We start from the raw sequence: 21,994 nt of genomic DNA on the forward strand, positions 1-21,994 counted from the left end.
GATTGGTGCTATGTGAAAATAGGATATCATATAAGCACCATTTAATGAAAAAGTAGACATCGCAAAACATCTTTTAGTGAAACCCCATATTAATAAAACTATCCATTCAGAAAGAGTAGCTATAAAAAGATTTTTTTTTTAGATGGCTACAGTAATGGCCATATTGGTTGTCCAAGTGACACTATATGCATTCAGGACCAAATGGAACAGGGATGAAAGTGCATGTAAAGTTTCATGACAATTCATTCAGTAGTTTAGGAGAAGTAGATTAACAAACTTGTGCTAATGAATGGATGGATTATGGTTGAAAACCATCCCACAAACACTTCTGGTCTAAGACCTGTAGCTCAAAAAAAAAAATGTTTGCTGGTAATACAAAAGACATAAAAATTACTGGACTATTCTTAAATTTGAGAAAAATTCTGTTGCAATTTTGTACCAGAACTTGTTTTTGATGGCTCAAAATACCTATGGTGGCTCTCTACAGTTTCGAATTTTGCATAGGGTTAGGATTTTAAAGAAAAAGAATTTCTCCGGCTTTCCTCACTGGTTATACTGGTTATTTAAAAAAGACCTTATATATCTTAGGTATAATGCAAAGAACCTTTAATTCCCTTTATTTTGGTGTATGATTGATGGGTGTACTATGGGTTATAGAGTATACAGCTTGGCCTTACTTCAGATGTGCACCTTTCAAACAAGTGCTAGCTCTACTTGGTCATTCTCACTTCCTGAACTTCAGAGGTAAATTGTATAAAAAAGAGCCGATAACTTTTTTTTACATTTTATATATATGTTAATTCATTCATTGCACTTTCAGCAGCTGGTATTGTCTAGTCTGGCAAAATTCATTTTCCCTGTTTTAATAGCTGCTATGTATAGTGTACTTTAGACTAATTCAGGCTGATTTTTTAACACAAGGGAGCAGTCATTTTAGTTAGCAGTGTGCTTAAATCATGTAAAATTTCCAAAAGTACAATATCCAAAAGAAATATCATCGACATTACATTAATGCAGCATAGAGGTATGCCAGCATTCTCTCCACTGTGCATGTTTTAAATGCGAACTACTTCACCTTACATACATCACTCTCTCAAAAGTACATATTATCTGGTGAGCGCCCCCTATGCCATTAGGTTCACTCATAAGAAAATATATTTGGGTCAATAAGGAAGGTAAGTTAAATGGCTGCTGAATTTTAAATTTCAAATACTGTTAATTTTTTTATAGTAACATCAAATTCTTTTTAATCAGCTAGACCAAAACAGAAGGGATACTAGCTTATATTAAGTAACAACAATATTTAAAATCAACAAAGCTCTTTTTACATTTAGAAAACACCTGACTTACCTTGCAGGTTATAAGGAAGAGGTCAACATTACAGGTAAAGTCCATACCCAGCAGTAGAGCAATCAGGCCCCTAACTACAGACAGACACTGTGTCTTAGGCAGAATCAGCAAACCATTGTCTTGGTCCAGCTCTGTCCCACCGCTATCACTGCCAGCCTCTGCTGTAGCTCGGGGATTTCTCTGCAGCTTACGCAAAATCTCTGCATCTGTCTTTCTGATCTGGATGATGTCTTTCAGATGCTTTTGGTATAAAAAGAAGAACTTTAAGACTTCTTCACAATGATTGTATTATCTCTGCAATACTACTTCCTGAAATGTGCATGCAAGTCACCAATGAAGTACAGTAAAAATTCATTTGGGCTCAGCTTAAGTTTGTAATTTAAATGTGGCAGAAAGAATAATCAAGTAAGCAATATATTTAAAATACAGCGTTGGTTTCAGTAATAAAAGCTCTGAAACCTAGCACATATTTTGTAAACCTGCCAAGATTGCACAAGTAGCAGTATGCTAGTTCTGACTATCAGTACTGGCCAAAAATCTAGATTTAAAAAAAAATGAAGTTTGCTACATGACTATTTCAAACAAATTAAAATTTAAGTTGAGAGAGAGAGATTTTGCACACGTATTTCGTAGAATTAAAGTTGTAACATATTAAGAACAATACTTGCCCATTTAATCAAATATAATATGAGACAGAGATAAAAATTAGTGATGGCTAACAATGAACCAAACTGTGTTTAGACAGACCAAATGTGCAGTTTTCTTCAAGCAAAGGGTCAGACCATGATGGTGGTGGCAACTGTTTCTGGCATCTCTGCGAGACCTGTGACAGTCGCTGTTGCTCAATTTTCAAAATTACAAAGATGCATATGTGCATGTACTGTGGATGAACTGGATAACACATGCAAGGTATGTAGAAATCTGAGAGATGAACTACGTATCATACAGATAACACATGCAAGGTATGTAGAAATCTGAGAGATGAACTACGTATCATACAGATAACACATGCAAGGTATGTAGAAATCTGAGAGATGAACTACGTATCATGCAGATAACACATGTAATTTATGTAGAAATCTGAGAGATGAACTACGTATCATACAGATAACACATGTAATGTATGTGAGAACATGAAATGTTTCTAGCAATTTGTAGATCAAGACAATGCCATACTTCTCTCTCTCTCTCTCTCTCTCTCTAATAATTCTGTTGTTTCTACATGCAAGACTCTTAGGGACGCTTGAACTTGTATAATTATTATTAATCATTCATCAAACTTTTATTATGAAAACCTTTTTCTACAGTTGTTGTTGTGGGGTTTAACGCAATTTTTCAGCACATGATAGGCTAGGAAGAACCACCAACACACAAGAAGCTATTGGCAAGCTTTCTCACATACCCACATTGGCCGAATCCTTGACTTGAACCCACCAAGAAGACAGAGGTGAGATGGCAGTGATCTGTAACGGAGAGTGCTTTAGACCACTCAACCACTCAAGGACCCCCTTTTTCTACAGAGAAGGCAAGAAGCTTGCTCCTTCTCCTCATAGACAATAAGGTGAGCAGAAGACTGTTTGAAGGTTAAGGTTCTCAAAAGAAATTTCACCCAATAGTTCATAATGGAGATTTCACAAAGCCCATAAAGCACATGAGAGACATCATCTGGGCATTAGTGAGCATAATGCAGGTCTCTGCAGCTTTAACTAAATGACAGATCAGAGAGATGTGAATCAGAGACAATGACCACACCTTTGAAGAATTTAAGTGTATTAGACAGTGCTGCCCTAATGATTAATAGTAGAGATTGAACATTCTGTCTCTGAAAATGAAGAAGCTGACCACTGCATTTAGATTGGGACAGTTCGGCACATCATGCTTCCTTTTGCACCATCACAAATGATTCTCCACCTTGGGAATGGACCTGCTCTCCACCTTAGGCATGGATGTGGTCTCCACCTTTTGCATGGACCCTCTTTCAACCTGGCCAATGCAGTCGGGTAATTTTGCTTGAAAACTTGTCCTAGCAGATTGATCAGTTCAGATCAGCAAGGTGTGAAAATTTGAGGGTTGCTGTGAAGAAGAGACCTGATGTGCTGCAACAATACATCCTCCTAATAAAGTAATGTCCTAGTAGGTCTGCCAACAGGTTGAGTAGATTGCTGAACTACCATCATTCAAATTTCTTTACAATGCACAACTAGCAAAGGACTACACCATAAACTCTTTTGGCCTTAGGATCAGGAGAGTTAAATATCCAACATTCTCATGCAATGTTTTCAATATTTCAGCCAGAAATTTGTTTATGACACATACACAATTGTTTGTGACAATTTTTATCCATGTCGACATACCTCGACTCCCTAAATACACTTTTTCATTATTATATTTATTTCCTTTTCATTATCCTGCTACAATTTCAGGACACATTTTCTTTACCACCTAACCCATCAGCTGGATAACATTTAGGTACATACCGTTGTATCCGGTCATAGAAAGCAATGGTTTGTTTTAGCCACACATGGTTTATGTTCCTTGTCCTTAGCTAGAAATTAGTCAAAATAATATGGTTCTCCCAATAAACAAAAAATGCAATGATACTGTCAGAAAAAGAGGTTTAAAATACCTTTAGTAAATACAAAACAACAGCAAATGAAAAACACAGAAAAAATCTCTCCTAATCACAAGAAAAATAATGGTGTTTTGAAAAATATGGTGTTTTGTGATAACCCAATATTTCTCCAAATTCACTCAAATTTTGTGGCAGACAGTTATTCACCAATGTGCTAGACCACTTTCTTTGATTTGTGGGTTATATTCTTTCCACAAAATCTGTATAGGGAAACCAGGCTGTAACATACTTTGTTATAACATGAACATAATTTTTACAACATCCTAAGCATTCCTCCTGGCCTTTTATTAATTACTACTAGCTTTTATTGCCAAAACAAATGAGTGTTTGATTTTGATTTGTTTGATTCCATTTGTTAATATGCATGATGCATTATAAGAAACAAGAATTCACTGAAAGAACTGATGGCTAATTGGAAAAATTGTGTCTAGCAATTTTCTGTCCTTTTATTCTTTAAACTTTACAGTATTTAAACTATCTCTAATACTCTTAATAAACTTTAATATACTCAATTTGGAAAAAGAAAATAAATTTTCTTACATGTCCAAGTTAAGATGTACACAAAATATCTGTGAATGTGGAACAAAATTTCATTGTACCTTTCAGATTCTAAGGGAACTGTGAGTTGACATATAGGTCATGTAACTGGTCTCAGTGCAAGTCCAAAGTGATGGTCAGTTTGTGCTTTTAGAAACTAAAGAAGATTTTTTAGTTTTAACATTAGTTCATGGTGTTTACTTACATTTCAAGACTTCTGCAAAAGACAGTCAGACATGAATTGGCACTGTTTCTTTTATACTGCACAAAGTGTACAGTAATTCCTTCCTATAGCAAATTTTCATTACACTGGTCAGACCTGCTACCATAATGACCGATAACGTGCTGCATGCAAAACTGTTTACTTTGTCATGACTTTTGACCTTCAACCTGATATCATCATCAATATAAAGTTACTGAAACTATCCCAAATATGTGAAGATATACCTACTTGGAATGTTTGGTTAAAACTACCATGAATATTTTTATTTAAAAAAAAAAAAAAATTTTTTTATTTAAATGGCATCATTCAAGATATTCATTTTATATATATTACTGCTCTGGTGGCCTTGTGGTTAGAGTGTGCGCCTCCTATGTGGGAGGTCATGGGTTCGATTCCCAGGTCAAGTCGTACCAAAGACTTACAAAGATGGTACTAACAGCTGCCTCACTTGGCGCTCAGCATTAAAAGGTTAGTGTTAGAACTGGTCGGCCTGGTGTCAGGATAATGTGACTGGGTGGGACATCATGCTACATGTCTGCAGCATGATGCCCCAGTGCTACACAACACTATAAACTGTCACACTGCAGACATCGTAGTGACATGACTGAAAAATTGTCAAAAGCTATGTTAAAAATCCAAATCACACACACACACATTTTATATATCCACAAATCTCTAAAAGTGGATCATCATCATTAGTAAATACTTGAAAGGCTTTCATTCCAAGAACCTTTCTGTCAAAATTAGTCCAATTCTGTTCAGAGCTTTTGAGGAGTGAACTGAAGTAGTCTATTTTTAGTATGGTAACCACATCTGATGGCAGATCAATAGCAATTGTACCAACTTTAAAAGGCCTTCATAACCAGGATGCTCTTTGTCAAGTTTGTTCGAAATTGGTCTGGCAGGTTTTGGGATGTATGTATGATGGATGTATGCAAGGCCACACCTTAAGTTCTTTTAATTTATGTCCTGGTGAGATAAAAACACATCAGAACAAGATGACAGAAGATATGTAAATGCTGACCCCATGTTAATGATATCTGCCAAGTTTCAAAAGAGTTCACAAAGGAATAATTGCACACATAATAACAGTGAATGCACATATGCATCTAGATATATGACAGACGGACAAGCCTAACACTATTGTGTTCCAGCTATATTCATGGCAGGGGTATAATATCTCCATTCAAAATCAGTCTAAACATATTATTCTCACTACTGCCCTATGCTTACCTTGGAAGCATACTGAGAGAGTTCCTTCTTGAACTGTTTCTCTTGCTGCTTCAGAATGGAATTGGAAATGTTCTGAGAGCTCTTATCACCTTGCCACATAAAACTCTGCTTAACCTGGAACAAGCAGAAAAGAAAATTATATTTCTCTGAAAATACTAACCTGATCACATTAATAGTATTTAAAACGATGCTGCTTTCTGAATACAGCCTTTCAGAAAAGGAAGAAAAATTTGTCTTTCTTGTCTTTATACCATATTTTTCAGCCAACAAGTAGAAACTTTCTATGTTTGTTAGAAGATGCTTCGCCTTATACTCTGATGTCACTAAAATTACTTTTTGGCAAAACTGAAACCAGTCACAAAGCTGTATCAATTCTTGTTAAGTTACCATGTCAATAAGTTGTTATTAACTAATATGATTGCTTTTAAATTATAATTTTTACCATAATTTCGTATGCATTTGTATGTGCTTGTATTTTTAATTAAAGAGCTCACATTTTATGGAATATGTAGCACTCTTATGGTCAATATCCAATAGTATAATGTACCTGCACCAAGCATTTCATTTGTTCAAAACAAACAAAAATATAAACAGATTTTGCTTCATTCATCTTTTACCATACCAGATTCTTCCTGATCATATTTAGTCATACATCCATTGATCTTTGATTAACCATTATTTTATATGATGGACTCGAGCGATTACCCGTACATCATTTTCAGTGATATAATTAATCCAATAAAGGAATGTAATCCATATTTACAACTGAATTTGTTTGATAAATATTTATAAAATACCTAAGATCAAGCACAATATTCCTTACATTTCTTATTTTTCATATATTCACAATACAATACTATCATATATTCACTAAAGAATGCCCATGTTAAAAGTTAGAACAGAGACAGACTAGTTGTTGACCATCAATGATCTGTTTTTAGTTTTGCATCTCAGCTTAAAGCAAGTGTAACGTCAATATTATCAGTATTCTTTCTTAACAAGTTGTTCTTTTGGCAACTCTCTTTTGACTATAATTGATGGATTGGTCTTTGGTTCAGAAACAATCTAAACCAGTTAACTGTTTAAACCCTAATACAGGTTTTGGTTAATAGGCAATGCCAGTACCCATTCTTTTCTCTACCTTTAATCCACATCACTGACCACATAATCTCAAGTGTGTTGAGAACCACAAAAAAATGAATCCCTCTCCTTGTTTGTGTAAATTTCCAATAGTATTTCAAAGATATATTAAAGATTTTTTATAAGTATCTTTTTCTCTCTTTCATGTTACTTTTCAGTCTCCATCGTTAATTTTCTTTACATTTCTCATTTCCCTATGCTAGTCTCATTTCCATATTGGTAGCAATACTAATTTGATCTTGGCTTTCAAATTTTGTCTTCAGACAGGTGTCAGAGGGAATAACCTGGCCAAAGCTCTAGGCATATTTAATTAGTATATAAATGACAATGCATACCCATATAGTTCTTGTGATAATTGATATCATACTAGTACAAGAATGAACTGTTTATTCAGAGGTGTAAATTGATAATGGAATATAGTATTGCCCTTGTACTTGAGGAAGATTAAAATTGTCAGGTAACTGAACAATACAGATAACAATCGAACTGAAACTTTATCCCACCCCTTTAAAATGAAATTGGGGGAAAAACATATTAGTGTCGATGACTGCAGTTTCTCAATGAATCTGGAATAGCATAGTGATACCATAAATATTCATGAAACCAAAAGTTACTAATAAAAAAGTTGAAGCCAAAGTGTTAGTCTGACCTCATCTTATACTGCACACTGACCTATTGATCAATGAAGGATGAAAGATTTACAAAACTAGTGAATTCAGATTATACTATACTTTGAATTTTAGGACAAACAGGCAAAGTGACACATTTCTTACAGATGAGCTTCCCATGCCACTGCCAGGTTGCTCCTGGTATACTAGATGTTTACCAGTTTAAGCTAGAACGAAATAATAGGAAGGATGCTCACATTATGAAGATGTGTGGAAGAGCTTAACATTAACGTAATCAGGAAAATATTCTTTAAGAAACAATTTATTTAAAACTTCCTTTCACTGACAAATATATTACCTAGTCACATCAAAAAAAGAATAGCTAAGAGGTGGACAAAGGGTATGCAATCTCTGCCACAGTTGCTAATCAAAGGCAATATGAATGCGACCTGAACTGAAGGATCAAGCCCTCTCCTAACATGAAGACAGCACAACCAGAAAGAGTATGAACACAGTTATTATAGGGCAAAAGTCCTGTAGGGTCTGGAACAATGGTACTGCCTTAATAAAAAAAGTTTCCCTGGTAAATCCACCAAAAGCTACCTGCTGTCAAGAAAGGGGACTGATCAGGTTCAACTCATCTCTGTGAAGCCATGTCATGTAACTGTAAGCTAGTGAAAGTGAATGCATGCCAGTCAACTTACTTCACAATGTCTTGCATTTAAACACTAAATTCTAAAATAAGACTACTTGATATCACTCAAATTTCATCAGCTAAGATGATGTGCACCCTATCCCAAGAAAGCACCAACCACATAACCCACTTCAGTCATTAGGTTAGTGCTTCAGACATTATATCTTGCTTTCCTGCATTGATGGCAGGAACAACCATCACTGTGGGCTGGAAACACCCAATATACCCACTCTGTATGATTCAGATAGCAGCAGCGTGCATGAGCTGGGTCCTGCAGCCTTGACTCTCTTGATGAATTGATTGAGGAGATGGGTAAATGACTATTTTCTGATAGCCTTTAGACAGCAACCTGTTCTTGGATATGAAGCCATGCTGAAATGTCTGATACAAAGTGGAGGTAGCTCAGGTCTGCAGACAGGGTATGCAGTTCATTCACCCTACATGCTGAAACAAGGGCTATCAGAAAACTTTTTTGTTCTGTAAGATAGCGTCTTCAGTGAGGCCCACAAGTTTGAGAAACAAAGTAAATAAAACAGCAATGGACATCTAGCTAAAATGTGATCTGGAACAATGACCTTTGGAAAAAAAGATGAATAAAGCAAAACGTATAAAAAATATTTTTAGGAATAAACAAGAACAGAAGTAACATTCAACATGATAAGCACTGTGTAAGTACTGATTGCCAGTAAAATACAGTCTTAGTGGCCAGTGAATTATGAGGTAATTTTTACCTTTATTTTATTTCCTGTTGGAGAAATCAGAAAATATGCACATACAAAGTAAATACATAAAAAAATCTTAGTATTTTATAAGTTTATTGACATGGTAACTGAACAAGAGCTGGTCACTTCTATGTGATGTATGGTGATCTTGCTGATTTTGTCTTTACATTTTTGTGTCGAGAAGTGTTGGGACACAGAATGCATCTAAGTCCTGAGATATCTAGACAACGATATTTTTCATCTATTCAGGAACATTTGATTCAGTTAGTAGCAGAGTTTGTTTCCTAATGTTCATGTCGATGGGTAATATATTCATTTGAGATATGAATTGATTTTTATTTAATCAGCTAGCTTTTTGTTGCAAAATACAATATATATGGACAAAAATGTTTCTGAATCCATAAATCTCAACTCAAAAGTGTCAGCAGATATACAAATTGTTTAACTAGAGAATGACTTTGTCCCACCATAGTAACATTTACAAAGTCATGTGCTTCTGCACAAAAATATACACAAACACACTCAGGTGCATCTATATACAACTACACACCTTCTTAGTGTTTATGTTTGAATAAGAAGATTGTGTTGCAGGCATGACTCAAGTGTCTAAATAAACAATGAGAGTCAATACCAAGAATCTGATGCCATAGTTGGGCATATACTCCTCACTAACCTGATGGTGTGCATATTTCAGTACATGGAAGAAGTTCTTTATTATCTTCTAATTAGAATGTTTATTTGTACACATTTAAGAATTAACATCATAAATAATTTGGAACAGTATATTATTGTCTGAATGCCTCAGAAACTGAATAGGTCATGTGATCAGATATGGTAGAACCAAATCAAATTGCCATCTGCAAAAACAAGGGCCATAACGAATTTATATACCTTCTGTAATTACCATTCAACCTGAATGCTGATACCCAATACCTGAGAGTTGATTTTATTGACAGTACTCGTAATATGACCCTATTCCTGCTGTGTGAGAAGCTGACTACAAAATCTTCAAAAGAGTCACCCAGCCAAAAGTCAACATAAATAAGAAAGAATACCTGTTCCAAATCGATTAACTTTTGCTTGTGATGCATTAGCCTCTTCTGAAGGGAGCGTCTATACAGCTTGACAGACTTGCTCTTCTGGACTTTGTTCCCAAAGGTGTTCTCAGCCTGGATGAAGTTCCAGCGGTTTGGGAGATGAGTACCTACAAGAAAAAAAGAAATGAAATTCTTTACCCTACATCAAACAAATTTGAAATATTAAGTTTAAAGTGATGACTTCAGACAGATAGCACTGGACAACAAATTTTTACAAAAGTCATGTTACTGAAATAAAATTAGTCAATTCTTATCAATTTTTATGTGCTGAACACGAATATGACAGTCAAATTGCAAAATTGGCTCTAGTTTTTTTGTAATCTGCAAGAAATTAATGTTTACATAACGAAATGCATTCCAATAGTAAAAGGTCAACTGTAATAGCCTACCTATAAAAAATCAAGTCATTGACTACATCTTAGATTTCTTCGCCTGTCTCTTGTACAGCTGTTCGGGAGCATCTCTGAGGAGTGTCCAGCAGTAGTCAGCCAGCATTGTAGTGGACCATTTTCCCTGGTATCTTTGTTCCATTGTTGCGATATCTTGATGAAAACGTTCGCCGTGTTCATCACTAACAATACCACAGTTGCTAGGAAAGAAATCCAAATGGGAATGAAGGAAGTGAATCTTTAGAGACATATTGCAGCCAAGTTTCTTATACTTCATCAACATGTCTTCTACTAGTTCCTTATAGTTTTCTGCCCTAACATTTCCGAGGAAGTTTGTAGAAACTAGGCGAAAAGCATTCCATGCTTGTTTCGCGTCACCTTCCAGCAAGTTGTTGAACCGGTCATCTTTGAAAAGCTCTCGAATCTGAGGACCCACAAAAACTCCCTCTTTAATCTTTGCTTCGCTGAGTCGAGGGAATTTTTCATGCAGGTATCGGAATGCTGGCAAAGTCCGGTCAATGGCTTTCACGAAGTTCTTCATCAAACCTAGTTTGATGTGAAGGGGTGGTAGCAAGATTTTCTGAGCCTCAACCAGAGCTGGGTGTTGGATATTCTTCTCTCCAATGGCTACATTCTGCCTGTGAGTCCATTCCTTCCTCATGTAGTGCATTTCCCTTGCTCGGCTATCCCACTCGCATAAGAAACACATGTATTTTGTATATCCTTGCTGCAGTCCCATTAAAAGGGCAACTACCTTCAAATCACCACAGAGGTGCCAGCTGTACTTGTTATACTCAATGGAATTCAGTAGCTGCCTTAAGTTATCGTATGCCTCTTTCATGTGGACAGCATACGCTACTGGAATAGATGGAAGAATGTTTCCATTGTGCAAAAGCACAGCCTTGAGACTCAGTTTCGAAGAGTCCACAAATAGTCTCCATTCTTGTGGGTCATGAGTGATTTTTAAAGCATTCATGAGGTCCTCAATATCGGAACAGAATATCAGATTACTTTCCTTTCTGAAGAAAGGCTCCAATTGCTGGTGGCGCTTTCGATATGCAGTAATTGTGACATCTTCTTCTAGAAGATTCCATTGTTGGAGTCTTGATCCTAGCAATTCTGCCTTGTTCTTTGATAAGTCCAAATCACGAATCAGGTCATTTAGTTCTTCCTGTGTTATTCTGTGTGGGGTTGATGATGCACCACAGTGAAAATCTGGATCACTGCATGCTGATGGACCAGGAGAAGAACAGGTCGACTCACCTTTGTCTTCGTCAGATGAATCAAGAGAATATTCTGCTGGAGGTTCTGGAATAGGAAGTCCCTCACCATGTGGAACTGGTCTCAATGCAGACGGAATGTTTGGGTAGACTATTCTCGACTTCTTTCGCTTCGTTATTCCGCCGGAAAGAGGAGGAACCAAGCAGAAGTAACAGTCATTTAGGTGGTTGCTTGGCTCTCTCCACACCATTGGGACTGCAAACGGCATTGATGACCTTTTGCAATTCAACCACTGTGAAAGCTGTGTTGTACATGTAGCACAGCATATATGCGGAGCCCAAGGCTTGTCTTGGTCACCAACCTTGCATCCGAAGTAAAGATGATATGCCTTCTTCACTTGAGAATTGATACTTTTCTTCTGGTTGGCAAATGTCACTTCCTCACAAATATAGCAAAAATTGTCCGCGGTATTAACACACTTTCGAGGCATTACTGTTCTTTATTGTACGTAAATGGATAAAATAATAAGTTTTATGTAACAGTAGCTTGAACTGTCTCGCACAACGTCTAAAATATTTTAAATGCTGAACCTATCTGATTGGGCTTTACATAGTACACTGCTTACGTCAGCTTCAGCAGCCGCCTGGCATTAGTATAATAGGCCTACACATGTATAGTACACTGCTGACGTCAACTTACTTCAGCAGCCGCATGGCATTAGTATTGCATTGCATCAGAAAATGATGCAATCAACTGTGGATGATGTGAGCATGATGGTATTATGCAATGTTACATCATTATTCTGGATGTTGCTGCAGTCCTACTGGAGAAATTTACACAGTGAAACATAGAAAATGAGGTATATGAATATCTTCAAAACGAGAGCCAATACAAATTTTTCACGGTTATATTCGTGTTCGGCACACCAAAATACTACAGATTAGGGCCTTTTCAAGTCAGTAATGATTTCACTGTTGACCAGTGTAGGTGGTAAAAATCAAGCAAGTTGAATTCATATTTATTAAGTCTTTATATATATTACTAATATCCTAAATATCTCAATAAGAAATTTTTGCAAGTTAAAAGTATTCATGGCAATAAATCAGCTTGTAAAACTGATGATGTATTGGAAGATGAGGCAAAATTTTTAAGAGAAACCAAACTGGACTTTATCTTTTGATAAAAGTATGAAATTGGGTTTAAACTGATGCAAATATGCATACAAACAGTAATTCCCACTATTAGAGAACTATACCAACTTAGAAAATGAATAAAGAAAGTTTTAATGATAGGTAAGAGGAGTCACCTTGATCCTTCTTTGCAGCCCCTCTGTCAGCATCTTCTCCATTGGAAGTAAATGTGTTGTCAAGGTTACGACACAGAAAAAGCAGAATCCAGCCTACAAGAGACAAATCGATATTGCCTGCTTGCAATGCACTAGCACCACCTGATTGTCCTGTAGTCATAGGGGAAAGGACTTTGGCTAGCATGCCTAAAATGCTCTCCATCATGCTAACAGCTGCAGGACCTTGCAGAGTTCTCTGTCCCATTGCCAAAAGAAGAACAAACAACCTGAAAATGATGTGATAAAACTTTTTAAAACATTTCCTGCACAATCAGGTTTAATGGCAGAAAAGTCACAGGGCAAATGAAAGTCCATAGACCATCAATAAATTATATCACCATATACAACAAAAGCAAATCACCAGGCATATGAAACTCCAAAGACTAGCAATAAATTATACCAATGTATACAACAAAAGCAAATCACTGGGCATATGAAAGTCCAAAGGCTAGCATTAATTATATAACAATATACAATAACAAAGTCAATCATACAAAAAAAAAACTGTGCTAAAAATCATTTAATTTTGCATAACTTTTTTTTTTTCCACAAAAAATGATGTGTTCATTTATATTCACTTTCATGATTATGTAGAAGGGAGTTCAACTGTTTTTAGGTTATGCCTCTGATACATGGGGGGTTTTTTACTCTCGTTTTTAGGTTATGCCTCTGATACAAGGGAGAAGTACTATTGTTTTTAGGTTATGCCTCTGATACAAGGGGGGAGTACTATCGTTTTTAAGTTATGCCTCTGATACAAGGGGGAGTACTATCGTTTTTAGGTTATGCCTCTGATATGAGGGGGGAGTACTATCATTTCTAGGTTATGCCTGTGATACAAAGGAGAAGTACTATCGTTTTTGGGTTATGTCTCTGATACAAGGGGGGAATCCTATCCTTGTTAGGTTATGCCTCTGATATGGGGGGAAGTACTATCGTTTTTAGGTTATGCCTCTTATATTAAGGATGTATTCTTGTTTTTAGGTTATGCTTCTGATAGGAAGTGGGTCCTATTGTTCTTAGGTTATGCCAATGATAGGAATGGGGTCCTATACTTTTCCAGTTATGCCTATGACAGTAAGAGATCCCACTGTTTTAGGTTATGCCCATGATAGAAAAGTGATTCTACTGTATTTAGGTTATGCCCCTTTGATACAGAAGTCCTACTGTTGTTAGGTTATTCCTATGGGAGAGGATTTCTACAGTTTTTAGGCTAATCTTCTGATATGGTCCTGCTTTCTTTTGGCTATGCCTATGATCATGGTTCCCACGCTTTTCTAAAGATAAATTTCCAGGTCATTTCCAGGATTTTTCCAGGTTGAAATTATTTTTTTCAAGGTTCACATATGACCATTACTGAAACATGCATTTTCTAAATCTAAAGATGTTCCTCTTTCAAGACTCTCCAAAAACATTGAAGTCAGAAAAGATGATCATGTACAAAACCACAAAATGTATCACATGAAACAAGTTTGATTATATCCTATAAATTAACATGTAAAGTCATTTTAATGTACAGAATAAAAATTCTAACTTTATTTTGCTGCATTATGTTGCTAAGTGAGAACAACATAATGAATATAAATTATGCTTTGTCTCCTTTCAAACCTTTAATTCTAAAGAATTCTATAGCAATATATATATGCATTTCATAGAAAGTAAAATTTCCTATTACAGTATGAAAGAAAAAAAAAGTGCAAATAATTAGAATCTTGCCTTGTAACGAAAAGAGTTTAACCCTGAATTTTTCTGTGTCAATAAAATCCCAAACAAAATTTTTCAAACAACCTAATCTCCTTAAGATGATCTGGTTAAAAATCCATCATTTAACAAACATTTTTAAAAGGAATGATTTAAATTTTGACAAAAGACCTTCAAAATTATATACTGTTGTATAAACAAGGACTGAATTTTATGAAAATATAACTTGTCTTCTTGTAATTCGTTAAACCAGTCCCCAAACCTGTATTGATACAGGAGCTCTTAACGTTTTTAAGATAGACAATGCTGTTGGGCACATGTGAGCACCTAAGGTTTCCATCTCCAATACTTAAGTAAAACGCATGCCGAATTCGACCAAGTGACAAAAATAAAATACTGTAATGCTTACCATTTGAAAAGAGGCAATTGTCACCACAATATTCTGTTCAAAATAATATTAATTTTGGACACACGAGATACCACCACCAATATGTAGGCCAATTCTGCCCACAGCTTGAAACTATGTAATGTTTATCCATCTGGCTATAGAAATGAAATACATTACTTTGGACTGTTTCTGTCAGCAGTTCAGTCAAGTAATTTGATCAGGTTTATAGCTAGTTTTACAAAATTCAACGTAACAATGCCAATAAATGGCAAGTGATATTAAGCCAACTCAACCGATCTTGTAAAAAATTTAGTAAAATTCAATATTTTATATTTTAAAAAAAGCTATTTTGTGGAAGAGAAATAACAATGAATAGGGTGTAATGGGTTTACGTCTTGTTTATGTAGGAAAAAAATACTAAAGAATTTAGAAACAAACTATATGCCAGGAAAGTTTGTGAGAATCCCGTTCTAGTGGCAAGCTGACGTTGGGCGGCAGATCATTTTGTATGTGTGGGACATCTTGCAAAATTGGAAACTTTGATTAAGATGCATAATTTTTCTAAGGTATAAATTTCCATCTTTTATAAAAACTGGTTATTTGTATGGTTCTAACAGATACATAGTAAATAGGATTTTCTGGTTTACAGTTTTAAACACAGGATTCTGACGATTTATCAATAAAGTATGGCAAAATCTCTCACAACATGAAATCACCATATCGGTAATATAAATGAACAACAGGTGTGCAAGCGTGACCACAACCCTCCACTCAATTCGACATTTATCATGCGTCTTTTATTGCTTTAGAATCACAAGAAGACTGAAAAACTACACATATACATTCAAAAGATATTTACGTACCAACGCATAACTCTCGGGCAACCACTGCATGAATCAAATCCAGCGAATTAACCTTTATTTTCACCATAATTTTCTCACAAAATTGCAGATATTATAATCGTTGTCGTTCATCCGCAGTCAAACAAGACGAAACTACAGCGTAGATGAAACCTGACCCAGTACTTGCCATTTGCATTACTAGTCACATGACTTCACAAATCTCAAATGAGGACATCGGAAATCCAATATTCATGTGCTATCAATAACAAACTCCATTATAATGTTGTTGTGCAGAAATTCAATCATATTAAATGAAAGTCAGATACTTTTTGTACAAACGAGCAATCTGGCCAGTCTGATTTATCAAGCAGAGATCACATGTCAACGTGGTGGTCACATGATACAACAATACTCCAAAAGTTGTTCTCGGAATACATAAATATAGAGAATTTTGTGTTCTTTCGTTTTTGTATTTTTATTACAACCAGTATACGGCTTTTATTTAAGATTTTTTTTTTCATTTTCTCTACAACATTTGAAAAGATGGGTTGTTAGATATGTGTACAGTACTCACGCAACTAGCAATGCAAATTGCGAGCACCAGGTCACATTTCATCAACGACGTAGTTTTATCTTGTCTTTCAGCAGATTAAAGATATAATAATTTTACAACTCACAATTTCTGAGAAAATAAGTAATTTCAATTTCATGCATGTATCACTTATCTAGAACATTTAAAGTATGCTACGCTTTGCCATCACATGTTGGCCTCTTGTGATGCTAGATTGGTTTTCATACCTTCCATGTAAGGAAAGATACAGATATCAAGCAGACTTTGAAAAAAAAAGTCTACTAGACGAATCTAATCTGCTGGGCGTTTGCATTGACTCAGCATTTATATTTACTGCAAGCAACCAAATAATCCATACTGTACCCTCCAAATATTCTGGTTAAAACTCGATAAATTTAACTCATGATCAGTTAGTTACGACTCAATTACGTGATTGTTTAGGGCGTCAAATGGTGGCGGAAAATTCTTGGATTTTTCCCAATTTACATCAATATTTGCAAAATTCCAGGACTTTTCAGTCAGGAAAAAATTTATTTTTTCCAGATATCCCAGTACCATTGGAACCCTGTCTGATACAATGGGTTTTCGATTGTTTATGACTCTAATACAAAGGGGGTCTTAACGTTTCTAGGTGATGTCTCTAATAGGAAAGGGATTCTTTTAATAAATAATTATTCATTGGATATTTAAATTTATGTTTTGTAGGAAACATCAAATCACAAAAATTGTACCCAAGACAAAAACGAAATTATATCAATTTTATATTTAATTTGTACTTCATTTCATCAATATTCCACTGATGGAGAGAGAAGTCCTAGGGTAAATGGATCATATTCTGGTCACTCTGGGATTCTTGCTTCTTTACATGTATGTATATGTGTATTAGATTTTTCATTTTATACGTGTATCTAATTTTTCATTTTATGCATGCAAGTCAAAGGCTGATATCAAACAATGAAATCAGCTCATAACCATCACATGGAACTAAAGTAACAGAAGAAAAAAAATTCTAATTAAATCAAACTGGCTAATTCCAAACATCAAGTTGGTTATTCCATCCACAACAAGTAGGAGTTATTATGATGCATTTTATTAAAGGGTTAAACCATTTTTAATTCACATTCTAAATAGCTGAGACATGAGACAAGGAAATAGAAATAAAGCTTTTAAAAACAGTATAGTGGAATGAGTTTGAAATACTTTCAAACTCTTCAGATTCCTTGGACATCATACATTTGCCTTACATGTAATTTGTACATCATGATGCATTATTATATGCGTTACCTACAGAACAAGATCATTCAAAAGGACTGACTCCCTACTGGTCAAAAATGATTTCAAATTATCTAAAATGGGTCCATTTTTGGGATACTTTTATACCATTTGACTGCCAAGTAAAGAAACCATATTTTATATACTACAGAAAGCCCAACATACCAAGTCTGATAAAGAAAATATTTTCTTATATGTACGAATTAACATATTCACAGAATACTTGTAAATGCAGTACAATCATTTGCCATGGTCTTTAATCTTGAGCCTGATATCATGGAGACCTCAGACCTCAGACCAAACAATGTCAACAGTAACCATGTCCTACATTTCGGTAAATATATAATCCAAACTTTTGGGAAGAACATGGCCCCACCAACCCCACAGCTACTGAAGTAGTATTATTCAAGGTGTTATTCAGATACATCCACAAAATGAGTTTAATGAAAATTTATTTATACTTGTTGATATTACAATACTCACAACAGTGGTATCATTAGATGCCGGGCTCCAGGAATTTACCCCGGCAACTCTGTAACTAGCACCAGCCTATATTCAGTAAATCAATAAATGTTTTGAAGCCAGAAAATATAAAAATTATATTACGTATTTCTCAAATGAGCTATTTCCATGGCAATCTGCTCTTATTATTATGGTCCAATAAAGAGCGCATGCATGATAGATTCACCCAATTAAGAGTTTAACGTTTTTTCTGAGTTTATCATGGTATAAACTGTCAGTTGCCAACTCACACAGCAAATAACACCCAAAGGGCGTTATGTAAGATGTGTGAGTTGGCAACTGACAGTTTATACCATGATAAACTCAGAAAAAACCGTTAAACTCTTATAATTGAAATTTCAATTATTCGTTATGTTATTGTGTTTGCATCATTAAAAAACAGAAATCTTAACTGAGCGTAGTACATGTTTGGGGTTTTCTATTATGTAGTTATTTATAGCACTTGGGATTGTCCTGCTTGATCGAAATAAGGTCATCATAATACCAGTCCTTCAACAATGGAAGGCAAATTTATTCAATTATTTTTTTTAAAATTGTTAGAATGTTCTTTTCCTTTGATGCTTACTTCGTGTCTGCCTTCACTGGCAGTGTTTATCTTATGCTGTACACGTGACTCTATTTATAGAAGTGGGTAGTCTTAGAAAAAAGTAGTTCTCCTTACAATTCATACAGAAATAAACGCAATTCATTTTGATCATGTGGTAACATTCTGACCAATGGAAATGTTACTTTCCTATACCAGCTACTGGCACTGCAATTATATCTATGTTAAGAAAACTCTTGTAGATGAAAGATTAATTTATTATCATGTGCCTGGATGACTTGAATAAATCTGGCAATGAAATTCATGCCTACTCATAAGTTTCTGACTTGCCTTCTGGAGATGAGCCTGAAGATGATGATGATGAAGATGGCTGATTTTCTAATGCTGGACCCTAGTCATGACTCTAGTCAATGTGTTTTGTGTGAAAATTGAAAAAGAAATCATAATTGTTAAATATTGTGTTACCTTGGAATTATTTAGTTTTAAAACTTTAAAAATAGCCTTTTTATACCCAAGATTCATGTAAAATACTTTCAAAATATGGTTATTTGCTTTAATGATAAATTGATTTTACCCCCTACAATTCTCTGAACCCCCAGACCCAAATTTCAATTTTTGTGGAAAACCCTTGTACTTGTAAAACTTATGAACAACACTGTCACAAGACAATACAAGTTAAGATTTGAACCAAGACCTCTGACCTCAGCATCAATGACAGAGTGCAGACCCTCAACTTGTTCAAAGGAATGCAACTTCATTCAAGAGGAGCTGTGATAAATATTTGAGATGGACACTATGGTGCCATGTTCAAGGTCAGATGAGCACCATTTTCATTCAGAACCAAATGCATACTGCTGTAGGGTTTTAATGAAAACTCCATGTTGAAACAACCATCTATTCTGAAGCAGTTTTAAGGTTTTCCGGATGCCCATAAAGACAGCCATTATGACAATTGGATCAGCACAATTTTATTATAGGAACAACTATATCTTGCAAAAAAAGTTGTACCTGTAGGTGGTTGTCAGTATGGCCATCCATTCAGGAGAAGTAGCTAATGCTATCAGATTTATAAAATTCAGGCAGGTCACATTTAAATAATTTTCATTTAGGACCAACAACATATAGTTAGAAGTCATTTAGTGAATACCCCATGTCAATATGACGAAGTAGTGACACACGTCTTTAAGACGGCCACAATGACAATCATGTGTGATGTCTGATCATCATCATTTGTATTTAGGACCAACTAGATATGGTACAAATATCTGTAGTGAAAACCCCATGTCTAAGTGACTATCTGTTCATCAGAAGAAGCTAACAAGATTTTCAAGATGACTACCATGGCAGCCATATGGTGAATCTGATCATCACCCTCTTTATTTAGAACCAACTATACATCATAAGAAGCCATCTGTTGAAAACCCAATGTTCCAACAACTATCTACAAGAGGTACCTATAAAATTATTTTCAAAATGGTCTACATTCCAGTCACAATGGAAGAATGATGGCACCAATTTCATTCAGGACAAATAGACATGATAAGAAGTCTTGTAGTGAAACCCAATGCCACTATGGCAATCTGTGTTAAAGATAATTAGCTGTAACAAAGTTTGGAAGCTATGCTGGAGGATCCACCTGGGTCAGTTACCATAGTGTTTCCTTGGGCAAGGCATTCGACTCCAATTGCTTCAGCTCTAAATAATCTACTTGCTTTTCCTGTGCCATAAAGCATCAAGCCAAATCAATAATTAGTAGCAACTAGATATTACAAGACAGTCAAAAAATTAAGACTTTAAAATTAAGACTTCATTATATCATATTAGGCATACATGTACTTTGATAGTTGTCAAAACCTGTTGGGAAAACTTCACTAATCAAAGATGAGGAATGCTGGAAATCCAACACATTCAAAGTCTCACCAATACAAAGGTGCATAGTAAAACCCAAAGGTCAATACAAATATGGAACCATGTATTAAAATCTGAGCCAGGACACACATTTTCAGCAAGTTGAACTCAATATGGAAGCCATCATAAACATCTATACCTTTTCTTTTAACTTAATCAATCAAGGAGAGGTATATTGTTAAACTTAAAACATGCTGCACCTGATCGTTGTTAAGAGAATAACCATGGAATATTGAAATACTACAACAGTCACCATTTTATGGACTTTACGACTATTTGCAAAAGTTACTTAGACATATACTAGGTAGACTATTTAAAGTGAGTGTTATGCATAAATGATTTATCCATTTATTTTGCGTCTATACTCTTATATTATTGTATTAACTACTACTTCACACAGATTTAGCCGATTTGTGAAAAATTTTAACTGCAAATCCAGGTAAGTAGCAAATACTTGTGTATGTTAAATAAAATGAACATCTAAGTTTTTCATAGTTTTCTGTAATTATGGCATGTAATAAATAGATTGATCTTTTTATGCTCAGATTACACTTCTGCTACTTATATTCGTAATAAATTACTTTTATACCTCTCTTGGGGGTTGGGATGTGTGAACCTACAACAAAGCAGTCAGATTCACATTTAATTAAATTCCTTTTGATTAGAAACCCAATCATTATGACTGACGGGTACCCAGTAGAAATTTCTGAAAATTTTGACATCTCTATCCATCATCCAAGCTGCATTAAGTTTTTCAAAAATCATGTTTTCATAAACTTGATATAGTGAAACATCATACCAGATATGGTCATCCTTTCCTAATCAGTGCTTACCAACAAAAATGTGACCTTTGAAAATGTTACCTTCAACCTTCAGGATCCAAATTTATTGTATCATCTCCATTATTATCTTATCCTAGTTGAATACAAAAACCCAGTTTTTGGGTGCAATACACATTCAACCAAAGATGAAGATGCAGCTGCAGTGCAAGGTTTTTTAAAATGTCACTAGTAATAAAGGAATCATAACCCAGACAGTATGTACAAGAATACAGA

General features: G+C 35.1%; 1 protein-coding gene across 1 annotated transcript in view; it reads right to left on the reverse strand.

The window, feature by feature from the left end:
- LOC149805354 (dual E2 ubiquitin-conjugating enzyme/E3 ubiquitin-protein ligase BIRC6-like) overlaps positions 1–21,994 on the reverse strand; it is a 221,346-nt gene that overhangs the window by 111,427 nt on the left and 87,925 nt on the right. Inside the window, exons 25-28 of the mRNA XM_089949602.1 lie at positions 13,153–13,418; positions 10,195–10,343; positions 5,976–6,089; positions 1,351–1,590 (exon numbers count right to left, since the gene is read on the reverse strand). Coding sequence (XP_089805728.1) covers positions 1,351–1,590; positions 5,976–6,089; positions 10,195–10,343; positions 13,153–13,418 — 769 coding nt within the window. The remainder of the gene's footprint in view (positions 1–1,350; positions 1,591–5,975; positions 6,090–10,194; positions 10,344–13,152; positions 13,419–21,994) is intronic.

Source organism: Sinohyriopsis cumingii, chromosome 2 (genome assembly GCF_028554795.1).
Source record: "Sinohyriopsis cumingii isolate HCF-2022 chromosome 2, ASM2855479v2, whole genome shotgun sequence".
NCBI lineage: Eukaryota > Metazoa > Mollusca > Bivalvia > Unionida > Unionidae > Sinohyriopsis > Sinohyriopsis cumingii.